General features: G+C 33.0%; 1 protein-coding gene across 1 annotated transcript; it reads right to left on the bottom strand.

The window, feature by feature from the left end:
* Nucleotides 1-1293: 1293 nt before the first annotated feature.
* Nucleotides 1294-25104, bottom strand: LOC142325804 (uncharacterized). The gene is made up of 5 exons (XM_075367832.1): nt 25096-25104; nt 22467-22562; nt 17656-17701; nt 17333-17562; nt 1294-1368 (listed from the first exon to the last, which is right to left on the bottom strand). Exons 1-5 carry the CDS (start codon nt 25102-25104, stop codon nt 1294-1296), a joined length of 456 nt encoding a protein of 151 aa, XP_075223947.1.
* Between the last annotated feature and the right edge of the window lie 2285 nt (nt 25105-27389).

The following is a 27389-nucleotide window of genomic DNA, read 5'->3' as shown; positions in this document are numbered from 1 at the left end:
ATACGTATTTTACAGTGAATGAATAATTATTGTTACATTTTCTCGAAGCACCTTTTGATCTGTAATCGAAAGGCCCAACATAGGTTCAGTGCAGTCACCCAAAATTAATGATACTTTCTCAAACATAGATGGATCCACTTTTGAGAAAATCTGGAAAAAACCAAGTACAATCATAAAATGAAAATCAATGATCTTTATAAAAATACAAAAATGTTTGTGCATATTTGTGCAGTTCTCAACATCAGCAATAGTTGAGATAAGTACATAAACTCATGTTCCCTCAGTCGTGGAATAATTTAATTTTTTTTCGCATTAATACAATGTTGCCATTATTTTGCATCGGTAGGAAAATTTAATGAAATTTAAAAAAAAAACTGTTTTAAAATTAAGTTTTTTTCACATTTAAAGCCCAAAAATTAATCGCTCTTAAATAAAATTATTTATCATTATTTTTAGATTTTTTTTATTACTTCCAATTACTCTTTTAAAACATAAAAAGAACAATATCCTCCGTATATATTAAAAATTAAATCACCCACAGCTTCAATTTAGACTGAAAATATAGATTTTGTATTATCATCATAATAAGTATTCCTGATCTGAATGAAATTATTATTTGTTAACAGTTTACAGTATTTTGTAGTATTTTAATGTCGCTTATATTTTTGGGTAAGCAGTTAAAAAATTTATTGTACTATTTTAAGATTACAGATAATGCTGTTCTGTGGATGAGTACTGTTTATATTTCTGGCATGTGTGAAAGTTTACAAATATTGTGTTATTAAAATGCGTTACTGTTTTAAGGGGTATATTTTTTTATCGTCATAAACATACATCGATGAAGAAGAATTCCTTGGTCGACTAAAATGTGGTTTACACGAAGACCACAATGTTTAGTGAATTAAACTTAGACATTTTTTACTTCAAATTGAAAATAAGAAAATCATTTTTTAATTTTTTTTTTGTAACCTTACATTTGGTGAGAGTTTAAAGTTAAAATTTACTACTGATTTTTAAAAGCAAAATCATAGGTAAGGCTGTCCACTTATATAATGACTCATTTTAAAAATTTTAATTTTTCTAAAAAAATATTAGCAAAGGTTAAAAATTTCAAATCAAAAGAAAATAGGTGGATAAAATTACCCACAAGATGATCAAATTGCTCCTTCATTCTTTCCGTATGGCTTTTCCCCTTTTTTGTTCGTACTGTTAAATAGATCTTTTTAAAATTTGGACAGGATCTCATTAGTTTTTCTAAGATGACCCCTCCCAAATATCCTGTACCCCCAGTAATTAATATGGTTTCTCCTTTATAAAACTGCTGTATTGGAGTCTCTGGTAAATCTGAGTACGTGATTTTAGACATTCCTAGAATAAAAAAAAATTAAAAATTTTTGTAAAAAGATTTACAAAAATTTAACAAATAAGTTATTTATAATTTGTACAATAGTTTAAAAGTAATTTTTGCAAGTTTTGAAAGCTTTTTCAACTTCTTTTACGATCAAAGTCTTGGCCTTTAGACAAAAAATTCCTTCGACCTTACAGAAGCTAATACGGTTTTGTATCGTTGCTTCACCTCTTCCAGAAAATTAATTATAATCCATCAAAAAATTTCTCTACGGTTTTATAAAAGCGATAGGGTTATAGTGAAGAAACAACGGCGTGAATATTGCTGTCGAGATAATTACAGAGTAAATCACGAGGTAAAAAAAACTAGTAATTTATTTGATACTTCTCTTCGGTTTTTAAAGTACGGATGAAACTGTCATTAAAAAAATAATCGGCGTAAGATCTGAAAAATTATTTGGTCAAAGCATAAAATCTTAGAAGAGGGCCAATCTAACAACGTTGAAAACCTTGTATGAAAATAATTCACAATTCAGGTATTAAGTCGATCTACTTAATAAATATTTCGGCAAAAAAGGCCCATAAGCATATCTTTCGAAAAATGCTTAAAAACATTTATTTTTTTAGACTGTTCCTTTCGTGTACGATGGAGTATCGTTAAGACACAATTTCCCAGATACGAATGTCGTGCGTAATTTTGATTTACATTTCTTGAAGTTAGTTTCTATATAGCAGCGGATGAATTGTCACAGAGATTCATATAGAAGTTAAATTTTCTAACGTGAACATTATTACTTTGTATCTATCTACTCGACACAAAGATAATTGAAAAACTGTCATTGTTTACATACAAATATTCGCATATACGTGGTCTCTTCAGATAGTAACCGAACTATCTTTTTTATTTTAATTATTAATTTTACAGATTATCGGTCCTTCTCCCTTCTGAGTACTCCCCTCCTCTATTTACACACTTTTCCCAGCAAATTAGTCCTGGATAGCTTCATTTGAAATGACCTTTAAGGTCCGTGACGAATTGTCTATAGTCTCAAAATGGCGTCCTTTCATCGCCGATTTTAATTTCGAAAATAAGAAAAAAATCGCATGGATCCATTTCTGGCGAGTAGGAAGGCTGAGTAAGGACAGTAATCTAATTTTTGGCACAAAGTTAAGTCTACGGGCGCATTGTCATAGTGAAAGAACCACGAGTTCTCACCAGAACTCCGGTCTCGTTTTGCGGATATTTTCACGTAACCGTTGCAAAACACCTTGATATTGCGCCACGGTTCACTGTTTTACCTTGAGAAAAGAATTCAGAATGCACGATTCCATTAAAATAAAAACAAAGAGCATCACTTTGACATCGGATCGAGACTGCCTTGCTTTCCTGGGGCGTGGAGATTCTTTGTCAATTGTGGATTGTGATGATGGAACGTTTGACTCGATGTCGTAGCCGTAAACCCTGCTTTCGTCTACCGTTATGATCCTTTGCATGAATGTTTCATCGTCTTTGGTTTGTTCAAGAGGTTGCCGACAAACGTCTGCTCGATGTTCTTTCTGCTGTTTGGTCATCAAACGAGGAACAAACTTTGCTAACTCCATGCACGTTCAATTTTTCAGTCAAAATGTCGTGGCACGATCCGATCGAGATGCTAACCTCATACGCAAGTTCTTTGACAGTCATCGGCAATTTGCACCCGCCAGATTTGATTATCTGAACGCGGGTGTATCAGTTGAAGTCGAGGGTCATCTTCGATTGACTGATGACCACTTTTAAATCGTGAAAACCATTCGTACAGACTTCAAAAATAGTTATTCGTTGTTGATACTTTTACTTTATTCAATAAATAAAAATATCATTATTTCTAACTTTTAGTCTTATTATTTTTTGAAGTCGGCTTTTATTTTTTATAAATTATTTTATTTCACAATTTTTAGTGGTATCTATTCTTTCTCTCTCTCTCTCTCTTTCTATATATATAATTAAAATATGGGTTGGCCTACTAAACGCGCTGCTCAAATGAGACAACAAAGGGAGAAAGGGAAAAATTGGAAACTGGAAATAGGGAAAAATCGAAAAAGGTAAAAGAGAAAAATGAAAAAAGGGGAAAAGGAAAGGTAATATGGTAAAAATGAAATGGGGGAGAGGGAAAGGTTAAATTTTGTGAAGTTCCGTAATGTTCATTTCGTTAATGTTATATATATATATATATATATATATATATACACTCAAATCTTGCAATAGCGAAGCATTGCCGGATCTGCTAGTTTTATATAAAAATTAACTGTAACTATAATATTTATATGGCGTTTTAGAGGAAAGTAGCCAAGAAAAAAAAAAAAAAAAAATATATATATATATATATATATTTGAATAGGTGATCAACGCAAGGAATCTCAGAAACTAAGTTTTATGAGAGACATTAAAAAAAAACCTTCCCTACATTTTTCCCAGCAATAAAAATACAGTATTACCATTTTTTAAATATTCGCTCTTTTTCTTATACGGCGGCTATCTTCATTATTTCAAATAGAAACTTAATATTTTATTAAATATTTTAGTAAAAAATAGTATTTTAAGGTATTTCACTGTAAACGCACCTGTTGACAAAGCTACGGACACGGACTGATTATTATAAAATGGAATATGGCGGCCAACTTCATTATTTCAAACGGAAACACCATGTTTTTATTACAGTTTTGGGTATAAAATATCATTTTAAAAGATTTTTATTCTCGAGTATTTTTCTCTGAATACATTCCGTTACTGACCTACAGGCTGACAATTGTGAACTTACAAAAACAATAAACAAAATTTTAACGCTAAATATTTATCAGCGGTTTTTGTATCGTTGAAAAAATTTGTACATCTATCACAACACATTGTCGATAAACAATTAAAAGCCTTTACTGGAGAGCGAGTGCCTGCAGTTTTACTAATGGTAGCCGTTTGAAAATGTGTTATATAATCGATATTAAAATTCTGTTGTAATTTTTCCTTCTCATAAATAAATATAAAACCGCACTTTTCAAGGTAAAAGTCTTTTAATGTTAACTTAATTTTTGAAATTTGAAAAACAGACACGAATACATTAGGATTCCATTTTGCAAACGGCCACTACATTTAGTTTTACAGTAGTCATACTATTGTAATGGCAATGGGCTGGCAATGGCCATCAAAGATGTAGGCATTCGCTCTTCTGAAAATGTCATTAACAACTTTCAACAATGTGTCTAATGGATGTCGTGCAAAATTTTTAACAATGTAAAAAACAGCCGATAATTATTTAGCATTAAAATTTTATATATCGTTTTTGTAAATTTAAAATTATCAACCCGTAACTCCGTAATGGCCGCGTTTGGAGAAAAATACGAACGAATAAAAATATTTTAAATTACTTTGTACCCAAAAATACAATAATGTTTCTATTAACATGCAGTGTGGTTTCTAGTTGAAATAATGAAGTTGACCACCATATTAGAAAAAGAGTGAGATTACTAAAATGGTAGTACTATATTTTTAATGTATGGAAATCTAGGGAAAGTTTTCTATATAAAGTTTCTTAAAAACTTAGTTTCTGAGATCCCAATGGTAGCCAACTTGCGTTGATGCATGCATATATATATATATATAAAATTTACTAACAGTCGTATAAATGTCGTATTGTAAGTAGTAACTTCCATTAAACGTATAATCACGCTATACACTGCGAATGATTTTTTTAAATTAAAAATTCCAATTGTCGATCATAAAAGAAAAAGGAGAACATTTGTCAGCTAGATATTAATGAAAATACATAAAATTATATGGGTTAACAAATGTCAAAATGTAGAGATTTCAACTGAATAAGATAAAAATTTAAAAAGCATAATGTTATAAAAGAAATTATATCGGTTGCACACGAACAGCTTAACGATTTTTCTGTATCCAAGATTAGTTAATCGATTGATAACAGAAAATGCATTGTGTAAATTTTTACAAGGATTATAATGTACAAAGTAAATAACTAATAATTTTACCTGTAATAAATTTAACTGGATCGTGGAAATTTGCTTGTTTGATGTTTTAACTCGTCAAACAAGTTAAAAAATTATGGTTTTTTCCGGTCGACTTATACCTTTTACTGTGACCTAAGAAAATTGGCTTTGGCAATAAAAATAATTTTTTTTCAACTTATTAACCTTTTCCCATCACAATGCTCCTCGCTTCTTAGCGCTCCGCAAAAATATGTTGGTATCTGATTGCCTCTCTTCATAGTCTTATGCTACCCTCTTGTGAAAAAATTTTCAAAAATATGATGAAAAACCCGTGTCATAAATTACAGATTAATTAGCATATCAGTTTCGAGAAATTTTTATAGTTATTTATTTTTTCTTAGCGTTACATATAATGTAAAATTTATTTTAAAAATTATAAGACTTCCTTAGAGCATTTATAACGTAAAAAACTTTTTTTACAACAGAGTATTGCTGTTACACGCCACGGGGGGGGGGGGGGGCAATAGAGTTCATGAAACGCATAATAATTACCCCAGTAATTACGAGCTATTCGGTACAAACAACAGGTATTTTTTATGTTACTATGTATATAAAATCGTAATATATATTATATATATATATATATATAATATAAAATAAGAAATTACGAGCGCGCACTAGTTTTTACACCAACATAAATCGCAATATGGGAGATTCCCCAAAAAAACAAAAGAATGAAATAGAAGACAAATAATAAATAACCTAAACAAATAAAATGAAATAATAAATTCATAAATAAAAAGCTCTTACCCCTAGTTGGTGATATTTTGGCATGTGTGATACACGAGAAAGCATCCGTCTATACAGAGTGGTACCTCACAAGCCACACACCTCCAGACTGATCTTACGCGAATTCCGTTTGCCGAGCACACAACGCATTGTCTAAAACTGTTTGTTCCCTCACGTTTAGGAAAATGTCTTGCTTCACAACTTTCAAGACGTAAAAATTCACGATTTCTTACGTAAGATCCTCGTGCAGAAAATCTCGTAGGAGATGATGAAACAAGCCCTTTCAAAACCTCATTTCGAAACCATCTGAAGGATTGGTTCTTCTTAATCTTATTGACTGACTTGTAAGCCGTATAAGCATTGACAAGGAGCATATCAAAAATGTGGAAAAAAAGTTTTTCGTCCATTTTGTCATGCGTCATGTAAGTAATAGCTTGAAGACAGACGATCAGATAGATCAACAGCCCCCATATAATTATTGTAATCTACAATCATTACAGGTCTCACGACATTTTCTGTACCGCGAATTGTTACACTGTATTTACCCTCTTCAGCAGGCCCATGAATAGAAGACAGAAGTGTTACCATTCGCTTGTCATTGAATAGAATACAAGATATTCCATCCAGTGTCGTACGACAGGCTAACCGGTGTCTGGTCAAACCTAATTGTTTACGTCTGTTTCGTGTGAATTCAGCTGGCATCCCAGCACGATTGGATCGAGCTGTTCCACAAGCTAGAATTCCCACATCTTTCAGTCGTCGATATAATTGCAGGGATGAAAAAAAATTTTCCATATACAAATGATATCCACAATTTTCATAACCTGCAATTAGATCGATAACTGTACGTTCAGTAATCGTTTCGTTTACATTTTGTTCCTCTCGTTATCTCCCGAGATATACATTCATATCGAATGTGTACCCAGAATTATCGCAAAGTCTGTAAACCTTTATCCCAAAGCGCTTTCGTTTACTAGGTATATACTGCCGAAACAAGACTCTACCCTTGTAGGCGCATAAAACCTCATCAACTACAATTTTTTGTCGTGGATTTCAGAGTTCACGAGATTTCTGACGAGCAATTTCAAATATTTCGCGTACTCTCCAGAGACGGTCATAGTTACCAGTTTGCATTTCTGATTCTATCGGTGGATCCTGGTTAGCGAAGTGTAAATACTTCAAAATATGAAGAAAGACAGTTCTCGGTAATGTATTCCCAAACCAAGCGAAATGGGAAACCTCGTCAGTCGACCGGTATTCTTGTAAAGTGTGTCTTACAGTATGACCCATTTCCAGGATGATTGCAAAGAAACGTTTCGTCTGGTCAAGACTAACGTCACCTTGAATTCTGTCCTTAGGTAATGGTCTATCAGGTCTACGGATTTGAAAATACAAATTAGTTTGTGATGTTACTTTTTCAAGGATAGCCCCAAAAAACAACATAGATACGGCAAACGGCGTCTGCCCATGAATACGGGGATCAGGAATATATTCAGGCACATTCTGTAAATTCCTACGACGCTTCTTAGGCCGACCTCTCTTATGAGGAGCGGATTTAGCCAAAAGGTCGGGATTCTTTACAAATGCACCTGGTTCCGGACCCGTAAAAGGCAAACTGTTTAGTGTGTCATATTTACACCTATCGGTACAAACTAACCAGGGATTTCCAAGAACCGGCAGACGACCTTCCAACTCGTAACCTTCGTCATCTGTAACTGTTTCGTCATTTTGGGCCCGGTCAGTTGGATTTTCTTGTAACTCCGCCGTGTCAAGTTCCTCATCTTGGAGAGGAAAATCAACAGCTGGTTGCATTTCAACATCCAACTGCACTGGAGAACGATAATGGATTTCATGAAATATATTACCGTTTCCTTCAGCATGTGGATGTAGAACTGAACCGGCTACATTTATTTTCTGTTCCGTGTCAGTATCACTAATCGAATGACCTGGATCATCAAAAATCGTTACTCCTAATTTCAGTATTTTTGATGTCGTCCAAGCCCTCAAGGTCGTCACTGTCATTTTCGTCATAATCTGAAAGTCCTTCGTCAAGAGCAAACCTAATGTGTTCGTCATTCATTGTCTCATAAAAAAAAAATTACGGCAAATAAAAAAAAATCACAAATTTAAAAAAAAACGCCCAATATGTGAAAAAAACCGATGTATTTTGAAAAAAATAATGAAATAATATATTACCAACGGAACGCCGGTTTGCGATAGTAAGTTACTTACTGCAGTTCACTCGTACTCACTCGCACAATAAAGTAACATATGTTAGTATAAATGAAAGAGATTCAGTAAAAACTACGTTTTATAAAAATCCCCTCCACTTAAAAGGCTATTCGGATTGACAAAAAACTATTTTTACTGTATACTGTTATTCATTACGAATCGGTATGTGTTTCATTGATGCCGATATCTTTTGTCAGAAAAGATTTATTAGGCCTCAAATAAAAGTGACACATTTATGACCACAAATTCCTTTTTTTTTTGTGTGCCGTATAACATAACTTATTATGTATTTCAATACATCGTTATGTTGCTAATATAATAAGCTAGTTTTGTAAATAATAAATAAATCCGTAACCCTCATAGCAATTATAATACACAGTCACACACACACACACACACACAAGCACATTTCTGAGAAAAAAATGGTCATATTCTTTCTTGTCCAAATAAAACATTTTAATTCGTATAACCGTAGTTCAAATTGTATAATAAAACTGATTTCTTTGTGAATATAAAAAAATATAACCGACTTAGATCCCATATAAAATGATTTTGTAACAGCGTTTTAAAGCTGTCACCGCACAGAGCCACTTTACTGTCTTCCTGATCTGAAAAGGTTAAGGTAATAAGGAATTAAATGGAAAAGTTATAAGGCTGAATATTATAGCATAATTTACACTCTTAAAATTATTACAGTTATTTTTAAACGTGCTAGATAATTTTTTTTTCTTATTTAAAAACAAAACCTATCCTCAAATAAATATTCCAATCATTCTAATACTAAATAGATATTTCTTGATATATAAATATTTATTTGCATTATACGTTAAAACATTATTATAAAAGCGTGACTATATTTCTTAAAATAAAAGATTGCTCGAAAAAATAGACATAAAACATTGGAACCACGTACTACGCACTCGTGAAAATACGTAAATTGTTTCACTAGTGCGTAATATGCTTCTTATAACTCTTGTTACGTAATATACTGTTCTAGATCCAGTATTATTCGTATCTTCGTGAGTTGCTGATTAACAAAAGTTTCAGATTTCTGGTGTGTCGTATAAATAAAAGTTAATAATAATTAAACTATTCCGTTTAGTGAATTCCTGTATACCGGTTAAAAATGTTATTTTTGAACTTCCGGTATAAAATATTCAATTTTTATTATCGGATTATTATTTGTCGAATAATAAAATGAAAAAGAAACAATCATATAGGAAAAAGAAAGATAACATGGAAAAATATATCTAAAAAAAAAAAATGACTAGATATAATGTCTATGTTACGACTAATATAATGAGAAAGTAAATGTTGCAAATAAAGAAAGAATAAAAACATTAAGAGAAGATGATAAATATAAAGAGGAAGAAAATGTTAAAACCAAATTTTTGTTTTATTTTGTTGTCGGTTACATCATAATAATTTTAAAAAAAGTATTGGATAGACACAAGGTTACATTTATTTAAAGGGTAATAAAGGAACTCTATCCTAATATTTGAGTAAGATTGTCGAATTAATAATCGTATAGATATTTGATGTTAATAAAAACTAATATTTTAGCGACTATGTAACTGTCCACTTTATTAAAGAATTGGAGGACCGCATCTCACTTTCAAATGAAATAAGTTTAAATGACGAGCAGCAAAAAAAGTATGTATTTAATTTAATAGGCATACAAGGAAGTCGTATTAAATTTTTTAAATTCATGTACATATATATACAAAATAACATTCGCGAGTCATTCATATTCAACGTCCAGCAAAAACTACTGAAGATAAATTGACGAAAATGTTTATACACGTTCTTCTTACGTAAGTGCACATGATTTATTGAAATTTTGATTTTAAAGGATTAAAATCGAGTAAAAATGAAGGGTACTAATTTTGTTTTTTTTCTCTAACAAATAAAGATATCAACTTGATTTTTGGTATGTATAATTTTCATGCGAGTATCCAAAAACCGGTTTCTACATATTTTGAAATTTCGAGTTTTTAGGGGTTAAAATGGATTTTTGAATTTTTTTTAACCCGACTATTTTTCATATTCTCTATAATAAATGAAGATATCAACTTAATTTTTTGCGTATAAAATCTTCATATGAATATCTAAAAACAAATTTTCTAAAATTCGACCTTGAGAGAGGTGAAGAAAGACAAAAAGATTTTGAACTACGATTGCAAATTTTCATCATTTCCAACTATATTAAACGAGATATTCAGTAGATTTGGGTTTGCAGATCCTGTTCAGTTAAATATTTAAAAACCATTTTTGGATTTCTTTGAATTTCTATTTTTTAAGGGTATGACGGTGTACGGCGCGGCTGCTATTACTCTATGTACGAAGCAACTGGCTGTTACTGTATTAAAAATATATAAAATAAAAGAAATTATTAAAAAAAAGTGAGAAAAGAAGTGCGGTCACCTCCTAGTGGTGTTTGTCGGGTAACGCTAATAAACGGCAAAATACAGATTTACCCGTACAAAAGAACGGATAATTAACTGCTATAACTAATATTTAATTTTAAGATGGAGGCCGGCTATTTTAAAACTCGCATTCTTCAGGTCACTATCACTCAAAGTTTCGGTTCCTGCACAGCCAAACTGTTGTTCTGAAGGAATTATAATACACTGATATTTTTTATAAATTGAACAGACTTTAATTTTTATTTATCATTATTATTCTCACAAGCATGTGCTTAACGAACACATGGGAACCCAGGGAGCAGAGTCCCCTGGCTAGAAGGGATGGGCTCGCTCTGACCTGCTAAATATTCCCTGACCGCGACGGGAAACGCAAATAATCACATAACAAAATCACGCACAAAAAAATGGGCACACAAGTTACTAAAAATTAGAGGGAACACTGCTTACAATGTGAAATTCAAACGTTACAATACGGTTACAAAAAACCTCAAAGTTTTTACGCTGTAGAAACTTTAAATAATCAGGGAAGACTAAAGAATATTTTGAATAAGGCAAAAATAATTTAAAAAAAAATATTAGACCCGAAAATAGTGAAAAATAATAAAAATGTTTTAATATCAAACGAGTAAATTTACAGAAAATTTGAAAACATAATCGGCATTTATTAAAGTAGAAGAATAATGTTTTACACAGAGTTATATTTCTTCCTTAGCCTAAAATTTACTTTGTTTTTTAACTGAAGGTTAAAATTAAAAATTAATACAAATAATAAAAATTTTTATACGATATTAAAATTCAACTTGATGTAAAAAGTTTAATTTATTAATATATAATAGAAATATATTAATAAATAATATAATATTATATATTTTATTATTATATAATAATATATTTTTTTTTTTTTTGTCTTCAGTCATTTGACTGGTTTGATGCAGCTCTCCAAGATTCCCTATCTAGTGCTAGTCGTTTCATTTCAGTATACCCTCTACATCCTACATCCCTAACAATTTGTTTTACATATTCCAAACGTGGCCTGCCTACACAATTTTTCTCTTCTACCTGACCCTCTCATATTAAAGCGACTATTCCAGGATGCCTTAGTATGTGGCCTATAAGTCTGTCTCTTCTTTTAACTATATTTTTCCAAATGCTTCTTTCTTCGTCTATTTGCCGCAATACCTCCTCATTTGTCACTTTATCCACCCATCTGATTTTTAACATTCTCCTATAGCACCACATTTCAAAAGCTTCTAACCTTTTCTTCTCAGATACTCCGATCGTCCAAGTTTCACTTCCATATAAAGCGACACTCCAAACATATACTTTCAAAAATCTTTTCCTGACATTTAAATTAATTTAAATAATATATTAATAAATAAAAATATATTTTTAAATTTATTACTGTATTTCTCTAAAACGATATGAAAGAGCGGGCATCAACATCTAAGGTCATTAGCCGGATGGAAATTGGTAACATGTTGAAAGATGCCTGACCGGGATTCGAACCCAGGACCTCCGCACGGAGGTCAGCAAGATTCAGTCAAGTCTCTCAAGATTCAGTAGAAGTCTTATTGATATTGAAGACAACATACTGTGAACGAATCGTAATCAATGTTAAGCTAAAACTATTGAATATAAATCGATGAAAATTTGTATACGTGTTCTTCTTACGGTGTAACTGCACACTAAGAAAGGTTTTTTTTAAATTACTAGTTTAAAGGGTTAAAATGAATGCGGGAATTTTTTTGAAACCCTCCAAATGTTTATATTTCTCTGTAACAAATGAAGAAATCAACCTGATTTTTGACGAGTGTAATCTTCATGTTGATAAACCGATTTCTAGATTTTTGAAATTCCACCTTGAAAAGCGATAAAGAAAGGTAAAAAAATGTTGAACAACGATTGTAAATTTTCCCAATCCGTGCTGTAATAAACAAAATATTCAGTAGATTTGGGCTTGCAAAACCATTTTCAGATTTTTTAGATTCCGATATTTTTAAGGGGTGAGAAGTTATACAGCGCTGTGACAGCCATTGCCACTTGTTACTGTATGTGTGACTGGCTGAACCTGCCTCTGGTTATTCGACTAAAAAACATAAAATAAAAATATTGACCGCTACGGAAAACACAAGTAAGCATATAGAACGGACGAAGCTGCGACAGGGAGCTAGTATCTGTTTAAAACTAATAAGTGGGAAATTGGATCGCATCTTACTCCCTTGTCTATAGGGGTGCAGACTGGAAATTATATAGTCTTGCTAAAGACTGTCGAGCGGTGTGGCTGGCCAGCCACACCGCTCGACAGTCAACAGGACGGGACGGCCGTCCCGTCCTGTTGAAATCACTGTCTATCTATCCAAAGATTCCTGCCAGGACGACCTTCTTAAATCCTGAATAAATAGCGGGACCATCATGTTCCTATAACGTTTCTGGGTAACAGTAAGAGGTATACCGTTATCATTCTCGATGAAATACGGACCGAGCACACCGTGTGCTGACACAGCAAACCGTATCGTCACACGCTCACTATATAACGTTTTCTCGACGATAACATCTGGCCTCTCGAAACCACGGAAGCGAGTTGTTTGGCGATCCAAGTGAATGTGAATTTCGTCGGAGAACCACACAACGAGCAAGAAATCCGGATCTTCGTACACCGTGAACAAAAATCTTCCACAATACACAATAGATGCCTTCCTGGCATCCATATCTTGGTTCGTGAATCGTTGTCCGACCTGAATTCGGTACAATCCACCTATGTCTTTAAAAACAATCGCCGAAACAACGTATTGCCGATGTTCATTTTCAATGATGTGTCTAAGATTTTGTTTAGGTGACTCCAAAACCTGATCGAGGACACGTTCATCATTCTTTACTGGCCTACCAGATCTTTCCTTCCGTTGATACGATACACTACCGGTACGACGAAATTTCGTAACGATAGACAGCATAATTGTATAGCTCGGTGCTACCTTATTAAAATACTAAGCTACCACTAGACCGGATTAGGTTTTCTTGTGTTCTTATCAACAGATAAAATGTTTGGCTTGTAAATAGCAGTAGGTCGACTTATAAATCGTTAACAGTATCATTATCTGTCGTGTAACTGAAAATATATTTCCAATAATCGATTCAAAAATAATTTACGTACTTATATGGTGTATAAACGCGTATCAAAATCTTTTAGTTTTTTCTTTATGATGCTAAACTGTTAATTACAGAGAAAAGATGTCCCCTGATAAAAAAGTATTGATAAATTTCATCAAATTTACTCCATCCTGCAAGACGTAATGTTGTTTTACTAGAAAAAAATGTGAAAAATGTGCACCCTTTTAATCCCTGCATTAAAATAATGTTCAGAAAAATTTTTATCTTCAGTTGCCTCCTTTTTTGTAATTCCTTCAAGATTGTAAACAATAAAAAATGAATTTTCAATTTTTAGTTCATATACAAAAAATACTGACTTGCAGTTGGCAGTAACTTGTTCTACGTTCTCGTTGTCGGGGCTGTACACCGATCGGTGCCGGTTAGTCAACCTACATCGCTGCAGAGTGTTACACAAAACAGCGGCGTAGTGTGTTGCAGTAGTGCCACCATCGGCTAAATAAGGACATTTCCTTTACGTGTGAAGAGTCCCTATTTCATAGTTAATGAGGCCAAGGAAATTTCAGGTCCTCTGGAAGCAATTTCACTGTGACCTTGCCAGCGGTCATATATTGAGGGCATTTTAGCTTTTGACTGTTCGAGCAGGTTTGTGTAAGAACAGACAGCCTTGCTCGGACTACATTTGAAGACAAGTCACCTGGTTTTGGGCTCCGGCTATGGATCCCGTGGTCTGCGCAGGGGAGGTACCCCTACCCCATCAAGATCAGGGGCATTGTACAAAAAACCTGCGGTAGCCTCTGCTTCGAGTTGTGGAGGGTAGGCGGTGGCTGGAACTGCACAAGGAGATCACGGTGGCAAGGGGCGAGCCAAGTCGGAAGGCCGTCCGCCTGTAAAGGTGAACTACGGGTCCAACAGTTGAGACGGTCCAAAATCTCCTCCAAGGAGTCGCGTATTTCGGTCGAGTTTCGGCAGCTTGTCGACTCGTACCTGTCTGAATGTAGCTCGATGGCTGCTGAGCCGGCGTTAAAATCTGAGGGCCTCCAGGACGCTAACCGTGCCTTAGATTCAGTCGTTGATCGGCTGTCGGGCAAGTTGCACCAGACGGTGGAAAGAGTCAGGGACTTCAAACCGGCAACGGGAAGAGTCCTCGGTGAGATCCACACTTCTTTGAAACGGGTGGAGGAGAAGGTAAAAAAGCCCGTCTCCTTCGCTGCGGTAACAGCCGCACCTAGGCCTAAACGAGTTAGTCCCCCGCCGCCAGTCCAGGCGCCGGCAAACAAAATTAAGTGGGCCACCGTTAAGGTGGTCCCAGTAACCCTGGTCCGGGGGGACTTCGTCTGCGGTGACGGAGCCGACTCTGAAAAATGTCCTGGACCCGCGGAGCGAAAAGTCCGGGTGAAAGTTCGGGCAGCGATGTGGAAATTGCGAAGAGGCAAGGAGGCCGAGGTATTTGGGATGCGGTTTCGAGCCGGGCCTGTACCAAAGCGGAATGGTGATCACAATGCACCGGTTCTAAATTTCATTCTTTTACCCATCTTCCGCCTGCAGAAGAGGGGTTACAGCCTCACGATGGATGCACGGCAGCAAGAATGGCATACCACGACTAAGGGAAGGTCCTTTCTTGTATGGATTTATACATACAAGGAAGATGGTATCCCTCTCCATTTTTAAGGGCAAAGTTGCCCAAGTGCTCTCCAACCGCATGAACTTGAACCGATATTTGTTTTGGTTCTGCCTGGCAGCTGATGAGCTGTGCGTCTGCAGGAAGGTCCAGTCGAACGAACATGTGATGTTCGTCAACCGCCCGGCTTTTAGGGGGGCCAGAACTCAGGCCACCCTGGAAGTTAGAGGTCAAGGGGAAAATTGGCCACTCAAAAGCAGCGAGTCAATGTGACGTGAGCCGCATTGTCAGACCGTACGGTGTTCCTTGATTCCGTTGCTTTGTTCAACCGGCATCCACAGTTTATTTAAGGGAAAGACTCCTACCTTGCTGCTATGGAAGCTACCCGAGAGGTATGGCTGGCGATCAGCCAATTATAGCTCCAAGCGCTTTAATATTGGTGGGCAGGTACTTGCTGGCATTCAGCGACCTAGGCGTGGCAGCGAATTGCCGTCTTGACAAGATAAATTTAATTTATTATTATCCGATATATTTTAGTAGTTGACGGGGTGCGCCTACCCATTTTAGAATAATGACAAGTGAGCAGTGGGACATGAAGCAAGTGGTGTGTGGGACCATGCTTAGTTTGCTAACGCAATTAGGTTAGCTCTAGGAACTATTTAGTTCACCGGTCGCTAAACTGATTTGAAGCTCAGTAGCTGTTTGTAGCACAACCGTTCAGTCTTATGCTTTAAGGCGACCGAATGGGATGGTGGCGGAATAAATGCCATGCAAATCAATCACAGTTTGCACATATAGAATACCTCTTGAAGGGGAATGCATGGAGAGGGAAAGTTTTGCATGTAATCAGTGCACACCGTGCAATATTTTTATTTTCTTAAAACGATTCTGAATTTCATTTAATCTATTGTAAGATTTCTTACTCTTTCTTATATGGCTAAATCTTTTCTTATAAGGCTGAAATAAAGAAGAAATAAATTATCAAATGTTCGCCTGACATACAGTCTTACAAACAGTTTTGTATTGAAAAGGTCACTGACTCATGCCCAACAGATTTTTTCCCTGATGCTTTTCTTACACATTTTCATGTGTTTAGGTGTGTGTAGAATATGAATCCTACATAACCTGAATTTGTCAAAAATTCTAAGTGATGCCCTTTTCACAACAATTGATTCAATTTGAATATATGTTTTGGGAAAATTACAAGATTTATGACAAAGTTTCATAACATAAAATTAAGCTTTTATTTTTATAAAAGCATTTTTGTAGTTTTTTTATTAAATTACAGAAATACCAGTCAGTAACAGTGAATGTGATATTTCTTTTAATAACCAAATTATAAACAAGAGTGGATGATGAAACTGTGCACAAGGATTTTTTCAATTAAACTACATTGTTAAGGTGATACAAAAGAGATTATATTAATTTATAGTCACAGCAAAGAAATAATATTTAATAAAATATACGAAGATAGAAAATCGCTATATCGTCATTTACTTGTTAAACGCATGATATATGAATTATGTAGTTAAGATTGAATATTAAATCATGTTGGCAGGTTGTGTTTTGTTTCTCTACTGACAATTCCTTGTTTTTATATGCAAGAATATTAATAAAATTTTTACATGTAAGATCCTTCTCCTAAAAAACAATGTGTAATTGTCATACAAGGAATAAAAAAATAGTCGTACTTAAGTTAAAAATTATTATAAAGGTATGTGCAGCTGATATACATATTTAATAGATATATATGTTTAACAGATCAATTTTAAATAACTTTTAATGTAATAAAAATTAAAATTAAAAATACAAATGTACGTTCTATTTTATTTACTGTTCTAAAATCAGAACAAAAATTGGCAGCTCTAAACTGAAAACCAGCAACTGGGCCGCATAAGTTGATATTACTTTTAATTCGATTCAACCAGTTACTTAGAACTGTTCTTCTACTGTTACCTTCTAATCTTGTAAATGATACATTGTAAACTTTCTCATGGCGAAATACAACAAACATATAAATGTAATAACCTGCTTTCCTGCTCGGTGGATTTGGAGCCTGGTATTCTGAAAAAATTAACGATAATATCAGTATGAAAATTTAATGTCAAATTAACAATAAATACTAAGTTATAATGAAAACAAAAAAAATTTACTTACTTCCCACAACTGAATTCGCAGGTAATTTTCCAGCCAGATCATCAATCTATTTTAAATAAAGATAATAACATATTTATAATATTTTTGTATTAGAAATATTAAAAATTTAATAAAATTATAACAGTTATTAAAATAAATATATTAAAACATTTTTATACATTAAATTCATTTTTTGTAAATTTCTAAGAAAAAAATACTCAATCTAAGAAATATTACTGCCACCATATTGAAATGGGAAATTTGATCAAAAACTGTTATGCATTCATTGTTTCACCTAACAGCTAAGAACTCCAATTCAGAATTTCATATCAAATCCACATTTGGCTGTAACTGGCTCAAAATCAAATGAAATAGTGAAAGTCAAGTCAAGAATCTCAATTTATTTGATCAAATAATTGCTGTAGTGAGCTTCTTATGTAGACTTATCATTGCTACTTTGTAATAAGTGAAAAATGCCACGCCTGACTGCGATTCAAACCAAGAACCTTCTACATCAAAGGCAGCAATGCTTTTATATTCTACTAAAGAAGTCAGTTAAATAAGGGCTCCAAGGAGGTTTCTTGTCTTCTTGGCACTTTAATAATTTTATACTTATTACTATAGTTGAAATAGACTTGTTTGAACCATTCAACTGCAGTGTTCATTTATAACAGGCACTTGAAGTCATTTCCAGTCGTCAGGGAAATTCATGTTGCAACATGCTCATTTATGCTTATTGCATCATTTGGCTTTGCAGTTACAGACTGGTCAGTTTGACGTCAGTCAGTGACCTGTTCACATCTTACTGAATGTCTCAAATTTCATCCTGTGCTTGGAAGTGTTTATTAAATAAATAAGTTTTACTTAATATTATTATAATCTTAAAATCAGTTAAATTTTTACATTATTTTCAAGTAATTTCAATAACAAGGGAAGAACAACGTTCCATAGGAATTTATGTGAATGAAGAGTGTTAAAAAACATGTATGGTACAGTGTCAAAAGAACTGATTAAAATTTGTGAATTTGGTGATGAAAACCAACAACTTACTTTTTTCCATGTTAATTCAGATGTCACTAGTGTTTGTAAATATTATGAAAAAAGGTTATGTAAAAATTCAGTCACCTGTATGGACACTTCTGTTGTGACCCTTTGAGAACTCATAAAAACAATTAAGAAAAACTTAAGAACAAATAACATTAAAGCAAGCTCTTAAAAAACACATTTTTCCAAATTTAAATTTAGTTCCTGGAATGTCTCTTTGTGTTAACTGTTTCAAAAGGTTTTTTTTTTCAGCAGAACAAAGAACTACATGAACGCAAAGACCAAGAAAATTGCATTGTCCCACATCACAATACTGAACAATTGAATGCTGGTTAAATTATGCGACATATCATTAATAATTAAAAAAAAAAGCTATTTTAAAAATATTGTGAACATCAACTTCAACAACATAGGGGCTAAATATAAAAAATGTAAAGTGCAAAGAAGACAAGAAACCCCCCCTTGGAGCACTTATTTAGCAAATCAAAATTGTATCGCTTTTAACAGGTTTTTCATGAGTTTTGAGAGAGATAATGTTTTTAATAGTACAATACACAAGAAACTTTTTTATTTACCATAAGCATCTACACAAAAACACTGCAAGTTGTGCAAATTTGAGATTTTTATCACCAGCCCCATCAGAGTTATTTAAAGACAAAATTTTAAGTTTTTAAAAAAAATTATTTTCAAAAATTCATGAAAATTTAGGGGTAAGTATATTACCCCTAAATATATTACTTATGGTAATAATACTAACATATACCTACACATAAAAAAATAATTCAAACTGTGTTTGCCATCCCTGCATCTTGAAAAAAAATTAACAAAAGTGAAATTTCACAATCTTTCATGTTCAAATTTATTTGTAATTTTTTCATAGAAAAAAGGGAGATAGGTAAATAAACCACTGAATCAGTATTTTACCTTGAAAAAATATGAATAAATTGCCTTTTTTTCATCCTTCCAGGACCAATAGTTTTTTAGTTATAATTTTTTCTGTAAACCCTTAAAATCACAAAAATAGGTGTGCACACCATAACAAAAATGGCCACCACAGGTAAACTGCTTAACTACAAAATTTTAAAAAGTAATTTTAAGGTCCTGAAACGTGTAGAAAACAAGTGGGTATTTTGAATTGAATTGAAAGTGGCTTTTTTTTTAATCGGTCAAGCAACCAGCTTATGTTTTTTTGGGACACTTAAAATGGATTGACCCATACACAAACACTGTGGGTTCTACTCGCAACTGCAAGAACACAGTACTTACGGAGATAACACAAAATTAATTTATTTCTGAACATGCTCAATCTTCCATTTATCTAAAGTGAAATAAAATCTTTTTTCCAGGCATCAATCGATTCTTCACCCTCATACAATTATTTCTTCACTCTCATAGAGATTAGTTATTTTTTATGCTCTTATTATCTGCAGTATTACATTTTTCTTTCAATTGGTTGATAATTTCACAGTCAGATGAGAGGAACAGCTTCTTGTTCAGAATCTGAATCGATGTTCAATATTTTGCTTTTGAACATTACTGCTGCTTTCTTAACCTTTTCCTGAGAGTATTTTCTCTCACATAGTCCTTTTTTTCTGAATAGGTGATTCATTTAAAACAATCAAACTTTTGATGAGAGCATTTACAGCTTCATTTTTTTCTGGGGTATACAAAGGATCTAATTGTTGAAATTCTTCATCAGAAGTAGTTTCTTCAGCATTATTTTTAGCAGAAGCTTTAATCTGTTTGCGGCAAGTAGTACAAATTTTGTAACCTTGTTTAAGAAAAGTAAATGTATGCACCAAATTCTTGCTTGCACTTCTCAGGTTTTTCTTACAGGATTTATGACTTTGACTTTTCAAATGGATTGCAACAGTACATTTTACTTGAAGCTATAGAAGTTGATGGTTCCATGCTGGTCACTGTATTCTGGTCCAAGACTATGATGAATTAGTCATAAAACTGCAAATATGTAGAGAAAAGCAAGCTTAGTAACAAAGAGCGACTGAAGTCTGAAAAAAATATTTTTTTGATTCACATTATAGATATGATCAATTCTCTTGGGAGTACACCACCAAACCTTCTTTTCCAAGAGATGATCTAGACTGAATATTACTTTACTTATCTCAACAGGAAGAAACATATACATTCTTTTGTTGGCACTAGGAGTGCATGCTACTCTTCTGTCTATCAAGTGACCCAGTCTGAAAGAGTGGAAGGGTTTTCATTGACTGTATATCAATTAGCAACTGCCACAGAGGAGGAAAAATTGGAATATTCTGGTGTACCTAATTATTTTTTAACATGATCCCATTGCAACCCTATTATGAAATGTACATGTACATGTACAACACAATTGGAAGCAAAAAATATGGTACTTTTAAAGACGCCCCCAGCCGATCTGTAGATAGTCAGTTGTTGTTGTAGTTAGTTGTTAGATAGTGTCACTGAAAGGAGAAAATAAATAAATGGTACATATTTTTTTTTATTTTTAAATACATACATTGTACTGTAATATCACTAAAATAGTAGTACATTGACACTGTAATAGTAAAATAAAGTACAGTAATTTACTGTACTGTATAATTTACAAAGAACCTAATCTGTATTTCTGCAAATTTCTTAAATGTGAGTCAATTTTATCTAGCAATGATCTATAATATATATATATATATAGAGAGAGAGAGAGAGAGAGAGAGAGAGAGTTAAAATGTAGAAAAAAATAATTATATCACACTAAAAAGCAGATTTTAAATAATCAATAAATGACACAAAAAATTATTTTTTTTTAACAAAAAAAATAATATTTTAGTAGTCAAAATTTGGGTTTACTTACCCCCTTAAGACAAAATAATGGTGACGAAAATCCCACTTTTCGACTCAATTTTTTGTATTTACCCCAGATTCCTCGAAAATTATTAAAAATAAAGTTCTGGGACCTATTTTTTTGTTTAATTTTTCACGTCAGATTTCTTATAAAACTTCTATATTTTCCTTTTAACTGGGTTCCAAAAATTACATCCTGGCTTAATTTTACCATAGGTGCAAAAATCTGGGCGAAATCTTTTGCCAGTTAATGAAGCGTTTCCGAACCTATTATGAACTGAACTCCCTTCTTTATTTTCACCGGTTGATCATGTCCTGAAAGTTTATCACATTCTTCACAAATCACTCTGTGGAAAAAGCCAACAATGATACTCATTCATAATATGCCAAACTACCCGACCTCACATATAATATCTACGTTTAGAAATATGATACACAGATTGTTCAAAAAGCAGTGTCACCTGTAAACCATACAAAAGAATTCAACATTATAAAATACTTAATACACACTGACATCTCTTACAAAAAATAAATAAAAACAAAAGTAAGCAAAACAAAAAAATATGTCAAATTAACAAACATAAACAATTCTCAGTTAACATTTGCCAGAATCTAATATAAACAAACCAGAAGCTCACCAAATGTGGATTTGTCATTTAAAATTTTAGTTTAAAATAATTATAATAATTAGAAAAAATATGGTAACATCACATGACCACTACGGTACAATAAGATCAAATAACTGTTTATTGAATTTATTTATTAATTGTATTTTTAAAAGAATACTTATAATAGAAATGAGAAATAGCATGAGCTTCATTTTTAATGAAACTATTAAGAACCAACTGACATTGTGACAAATTTATATTTTTGTCAAACAGGTTACTATTAACATTAATTTTATTACAATATAAGTTAATATTTATAATTATATTGAATATTAATAAATGCAGAAATTAACTTACACTTAAATTGTAAACAATCCAATGAATCGTTATCGGGTAATGTGATTTTGTTGTTAAAGAATCTCTCCGTATCATCATTAAAGTATATTGTTCTGTCTGTAATACAATAATTAATTATTTTCATAAAATATAAATACAAAAATTTATTTAAAAAAAAAATCCATTTAAGATAAAATAAATTCATCATAGCTTCCAAATCTATGGTTCTAAAGAAAAAATTTCCCCAAAGGATTTTAACTCCAAACGCTTTGAATAGACTGAGGATGCTATGATAATCCACTAATCTTTTAAATAGAAAGAAAACAGAAATTGTAGAACCGATTAGATCGCAAGTTGAACAAATCCAACCGTCTATGTTTCACTGACGCAATCCAAAGCAAATCAAATTGCGGAGCGTGAGCATGATTAATTCTTCATACCCAAGTAGATACTTTCTAAAAAGAGCCTCTATAAAAAAAAGGCCTTGATAACTACAGTTGATCTGCCCTTCTTAAAACTGTGATAGGGATTTAAAAATAAACCGTTCTCCTCAAATAATTAAGCCGGAAATTCATGACATATCCAAGTTTATTTATTATTAGTGTTGTTTTAAATACTATCATGTCATGATATAAATATCAGGACTGTTGAAGTCCTTAAAATGAAAATCCTTAAAAAATATCTAGGAAGAACCCTCTTATCAGTTTAAAAACTGGATATCTACAATAGCCTCGACACTGTTAGCAGTTATTTTGTCTTTATTACACATCCGATTTACAATTTCATTATTGGTATAGCATTGGTAAAATTTTTTAAATGTATTATTGGGAATATTATTTAAATTTCATAAGACTTGCAAGAATTATGAGATCCTCAATAAATTTGGCGCTAGTAGTTTTCTTGGCTAATCGCTCAACCGATAAAGTGAATAAGAGTAAACTGGTTCAATATAAACTAAAAGAGTAAAAAATGAATTTCTACTTTCATTAATTTCACTCCTATTTAATCACTCCTCCAGGTTTATAAACTATGAAATTTATAAATTTATTTGGTAAAACTGTTTACCGTAAATGATTTCAAATGATTTAATAATGTTATAGGGATAAAGGAAGATTTTTTCAAACACACCACTGCCACCAAAATAACAAACAGATAAAAATTTTAGGAGGCTAAAGATAAAAATCGATATTTTAGCATAAATGATGACCACATTTTTACAAAATTTTATCAGAGTTATAGAGCTTGAAAAATATGTTAGAAAAAAAAAATAAAAAAATAACGGAATTCAGTTTTCCTGTGATTTCTGCATAATGTTGGGTTTCTTACAGTATAAATAATTATTTTTAAAATAATGTAAAATAGAAGTAGCTTTCATTTGGTATAAACTGTTCTAAACTTATAAGGTTGTAAATTTATAATCGCAGAAAGTCAGATGATGCCTTCTTTTGTCGACTAAACAAGTCAAATGAAAGTTAAAACAGCGCAACAGTGTAGGCGACTTAAAAATTCCGTGATAGGAAATCTGATACGAACATTAAAATCATATCCCAAATATAATACTAATGTTTAAGAGTGATCAGAAAAACGAGTTAAAAAACCATTAATAAAACAGAACAAGTTGATCAAAACAGTACATTGACAATATAGCCAAGGAGGAGCATGCTAGAAACTGGATCTCTAACTATGGCACATTGCACGTGCAGTATGACATGATTAGTTGGAGTGCCTTAAATATTTTCTTAGTAAAAATTTCTCTTCCGCCAAAATTAAATCAAGTTTTTAATTTTATCTATTACTTTTTTTTTGGAAAGCACATTCTGAATCGATAAAGCCCTAAATCTGTTTTTCTTAGAGGGCACATCGGTAATTTTAACCCGTAAGTGTCAGACCCCACATCTCAGGAATATAGTAACGGTGACAATTCCCTTTGGTCTAGGCCACTACCTCCTCCTAACCTTTTACTCTCAGTACCGACTTTAATATCGTGCAAGGTCATTTCTGTTGTGCGTTCTGGTGAGTGAACATCTTTATTTGAGTTTGTCTAGCGACCCCGTAGATGAACGATAGTGATTATGTAACTTTTTTTATGTATTGTGACAGAATTAATCATTTTGATTCGTCTAACTAATTCCTTTTAACTTTTGATGACCTTCTTTCAATTGTTATTTTCATAGAATTACTATAATTATTATTTTCTTTTACGTCATGGACGAAGCGACAGCAGGTACCTTATTGATTTCTTTTATCTTTATCTTGTATTTCTTGTTACATTAGACATCAAATGAGTGTTTGTTATTTTAGATGATATCAAATCAAAAAGAAGAATCACTGGAAGGTCCATCTACACAGACTCCTTCCATGCGGTCTGCTGATGGCCCCAAATGTGATATGTTGAACAGATATCGGGTGAAAATAATGAAACGCTACATCCCCTACAGACAGCAACAATGACCCCGACTTTGAAATCCGAAGTGATCACGAATCTGATGATTTAGTTGACAATGAAGGGGAAATCATCGATGACCTAGAAGTTGAACAAGACTTTGGGGGAAAAGGAGGCGAGCCTTCAAATTTATTTTATTTTGGAAAAAAACGTTGCTTCAAATGGAGGAAAGGACAGCCAGGCAGCACAATATAATAACACAATTACCAGGGCCATGGCCTCCAGTAAAAATATTTGGAGAGTCTCCCCATATGAAAAAATACGGTCACTTTATTTTACCGAGAACATTTTGGAAGAGATTTTGAAATGGACCGACGTGAAAATTGAAAAAACTCGATACTCGAGGAAAACATTGAACCGGTTTCAAGACCTGAATATCATTGAAGTAAAGGCATTGCTTGGTTTCCTTATTTTCACATCTGCGTTCAAATCAGAAGACGAGTCGGTTCACAGTTTATATGCAACGGATGGTACTGTACAGAACATTTTCAGATATACCATGTCAAAACAAAGATTATTGTTTATTTTGACATGTTTACGGTTTGATAACCCCCGTAATTGTGAAGAAAACCCACCGGGTTGGTCTAGTGGTAAACGCGTCTACCCAAATCAGTTGATTTGGAAGTCGAGAGTTCCAGCGTTCAAGTCCTAATAAAACCAGTTATTTTTACACGGATCGTGGATACTAGATCATGGATACCGGTTTTCTTTGGTGGTTGGGTTTCAATTAACCACACATCTCAGGAACGGTCGAACTGAGAATGTACAAGACTACACTTCATTTATACTCATACATATCATCTTCATTCATCCTCTGAAGTATTATCTAAACGGTAGTTACCGGAGGCTAAGCAGGAAAAAGAAAAAAAGAAAGTGATTGTGAAGAAAGGAAAATACAAGACCCAAACGCACCGATTTCCAATATTTTTTCTACGTTCATAGAAAATAGCAAACGTTTATATTTCATGGCTGCCTATGTCTTCATAGACGAAATGTTGGTTTCATTCGGGCGTTGCCGATTTCGGATGTACATGCCGAGCAAGCCGGCCATAATTGGCATAAAAGTGCAACGCCTCACAGATGCAAGGACGAATTATCTATATAATGTTTACATATACGCCTGAAATGATAGTGACGGGATTACCTTGGAAGAGAGAAATGGAAAAAAAATTTCAATACCTACTCAGTCCGTTTTACAATCGATCCCGCCTATTGAGAATACCCGACGAAATCTAACTTCCGTAGATTAATTCGCAGAATTGTTAAAAAGAGGTATTACGTAAGCGGGGTCTACGAAGAAAAATAAAAGGAAGATTCCCCTTCGGTTTTTATCAAACAAAGCAAGAGCGGCAAAGTCAAGTCTGTACGGGTTCACAGAAGACATGACGCTGTTATTTGTTTCGGATAGGAATAAAGCGGTCGTGCTGATATCTTCAATGCACCACAAGACTTCTACACACCCGTCGACCGGAAAATAAGAGATAGTGGAATTATAATGTCACGAAAGGTGGAGTTGACAGTCGACAAAAAATTCGCCGACTACTCATCAAGCCGGAAAACACGAAGGTGGCCGATGGCTACTTTTTTCACGTTGCTTGACGCAATGACTGGGGTCAACTCTTATATTTTGTACAGCCCGTACAAATTCACTCCTGAAAATCATACTACTTTCTACAGAAAGCGATTTAATTAAAGATTCAAAATATTGCTACAAGGTAAATGACATTGTAAAAGAAGACGTGAACCGTAACTTATTTTACAAACCTAAAAAAAGGTAACTCTTAAGCTTTACTACCGATCCTAGTAATGTAGTTAACCGGATAATTTGTGAAAACAGTGAAAGAAAAAATTTTAATCGGTCAAGCGGTTTTTTTAATTTTTAATAATATCAATTCAAACAAACAAATATTTTGATTAATATATAAAGTTAAACTTAGACATTATCAAAATGACTTTAATATTAAGTGTTATTACCTCATTAGCATTTAATATGTTTATTTTCGGTGGATATTTAAAGTGCGCTTTATTCACTATTTTATTACACTTTGAACTATTAAAATTAATATTATCAAACGTTAGTAAAACTATATTTTGAAAAGGGCATGCAGATTTGAAAGTAGTGTTTTTCAAACATTCTCCTTTAATCGCGGTTAAGATGATTAAAGTCATACTCAAAGTACGTAAAATATTTTTTAACATTTTCTAATCGATCAAATAACATAACATATTTAACACGTGTAGGTTTAGTTCCGATCGGAATAATTTGTGGAAAAACTGTATATACTCAGTACGTGTGTGCAGTAAGCAAATGATTTCCAGTTATGTTCTGTTTACTTCTCAGAATATATTTATGTGGTTTCAGTATTTTATTTACTTGTTTGAAAGGTAATCATTTACATAATTATGTTACGTTTATTAGTTAAATTGAAATCTGTCTTAAGAAGATTTATCGGTAAATTTACAATACAACCGGTACCAGTATTTGTTTACTTTCTGTCAAA

The sequence above is a fragment of the Lycorma delicatula genome, chromosome 5, assembly GCF_047948215.1.
Source record: "Lycorma delicatula isolate Av1 chromosome 5, ASM4794821v1, whole genome shotgun sequence".
Lineage (NCBI taxonomy): Eukaryota > Metazoa > Arthropoda > Insecta > Hemiptera > Fulgoridae > Lycorma > Lycorma delicatula.
This window is presented reverse-complemented; position numbering and strand designations above follow the sequence as displayed.

Coding starts and splice junctions, on each gene's coding strand:
- LOC142325804 (XM_075367832.1), bottom strand. Junction 17,702..22,466: donor GGATTGTTTACAATTTAAGT/GTAAGTTAATTT, acceptor TATTTAAAATAG/ATTGATGATCTGGCTGGAAA. Junction 1,369..17,332: donor TTTGTTCTGATTTTAGAACA/GTAAATAAAATA, acceptor TTTTTATTCTAG/GAATGTCTAAAATCACGTAC.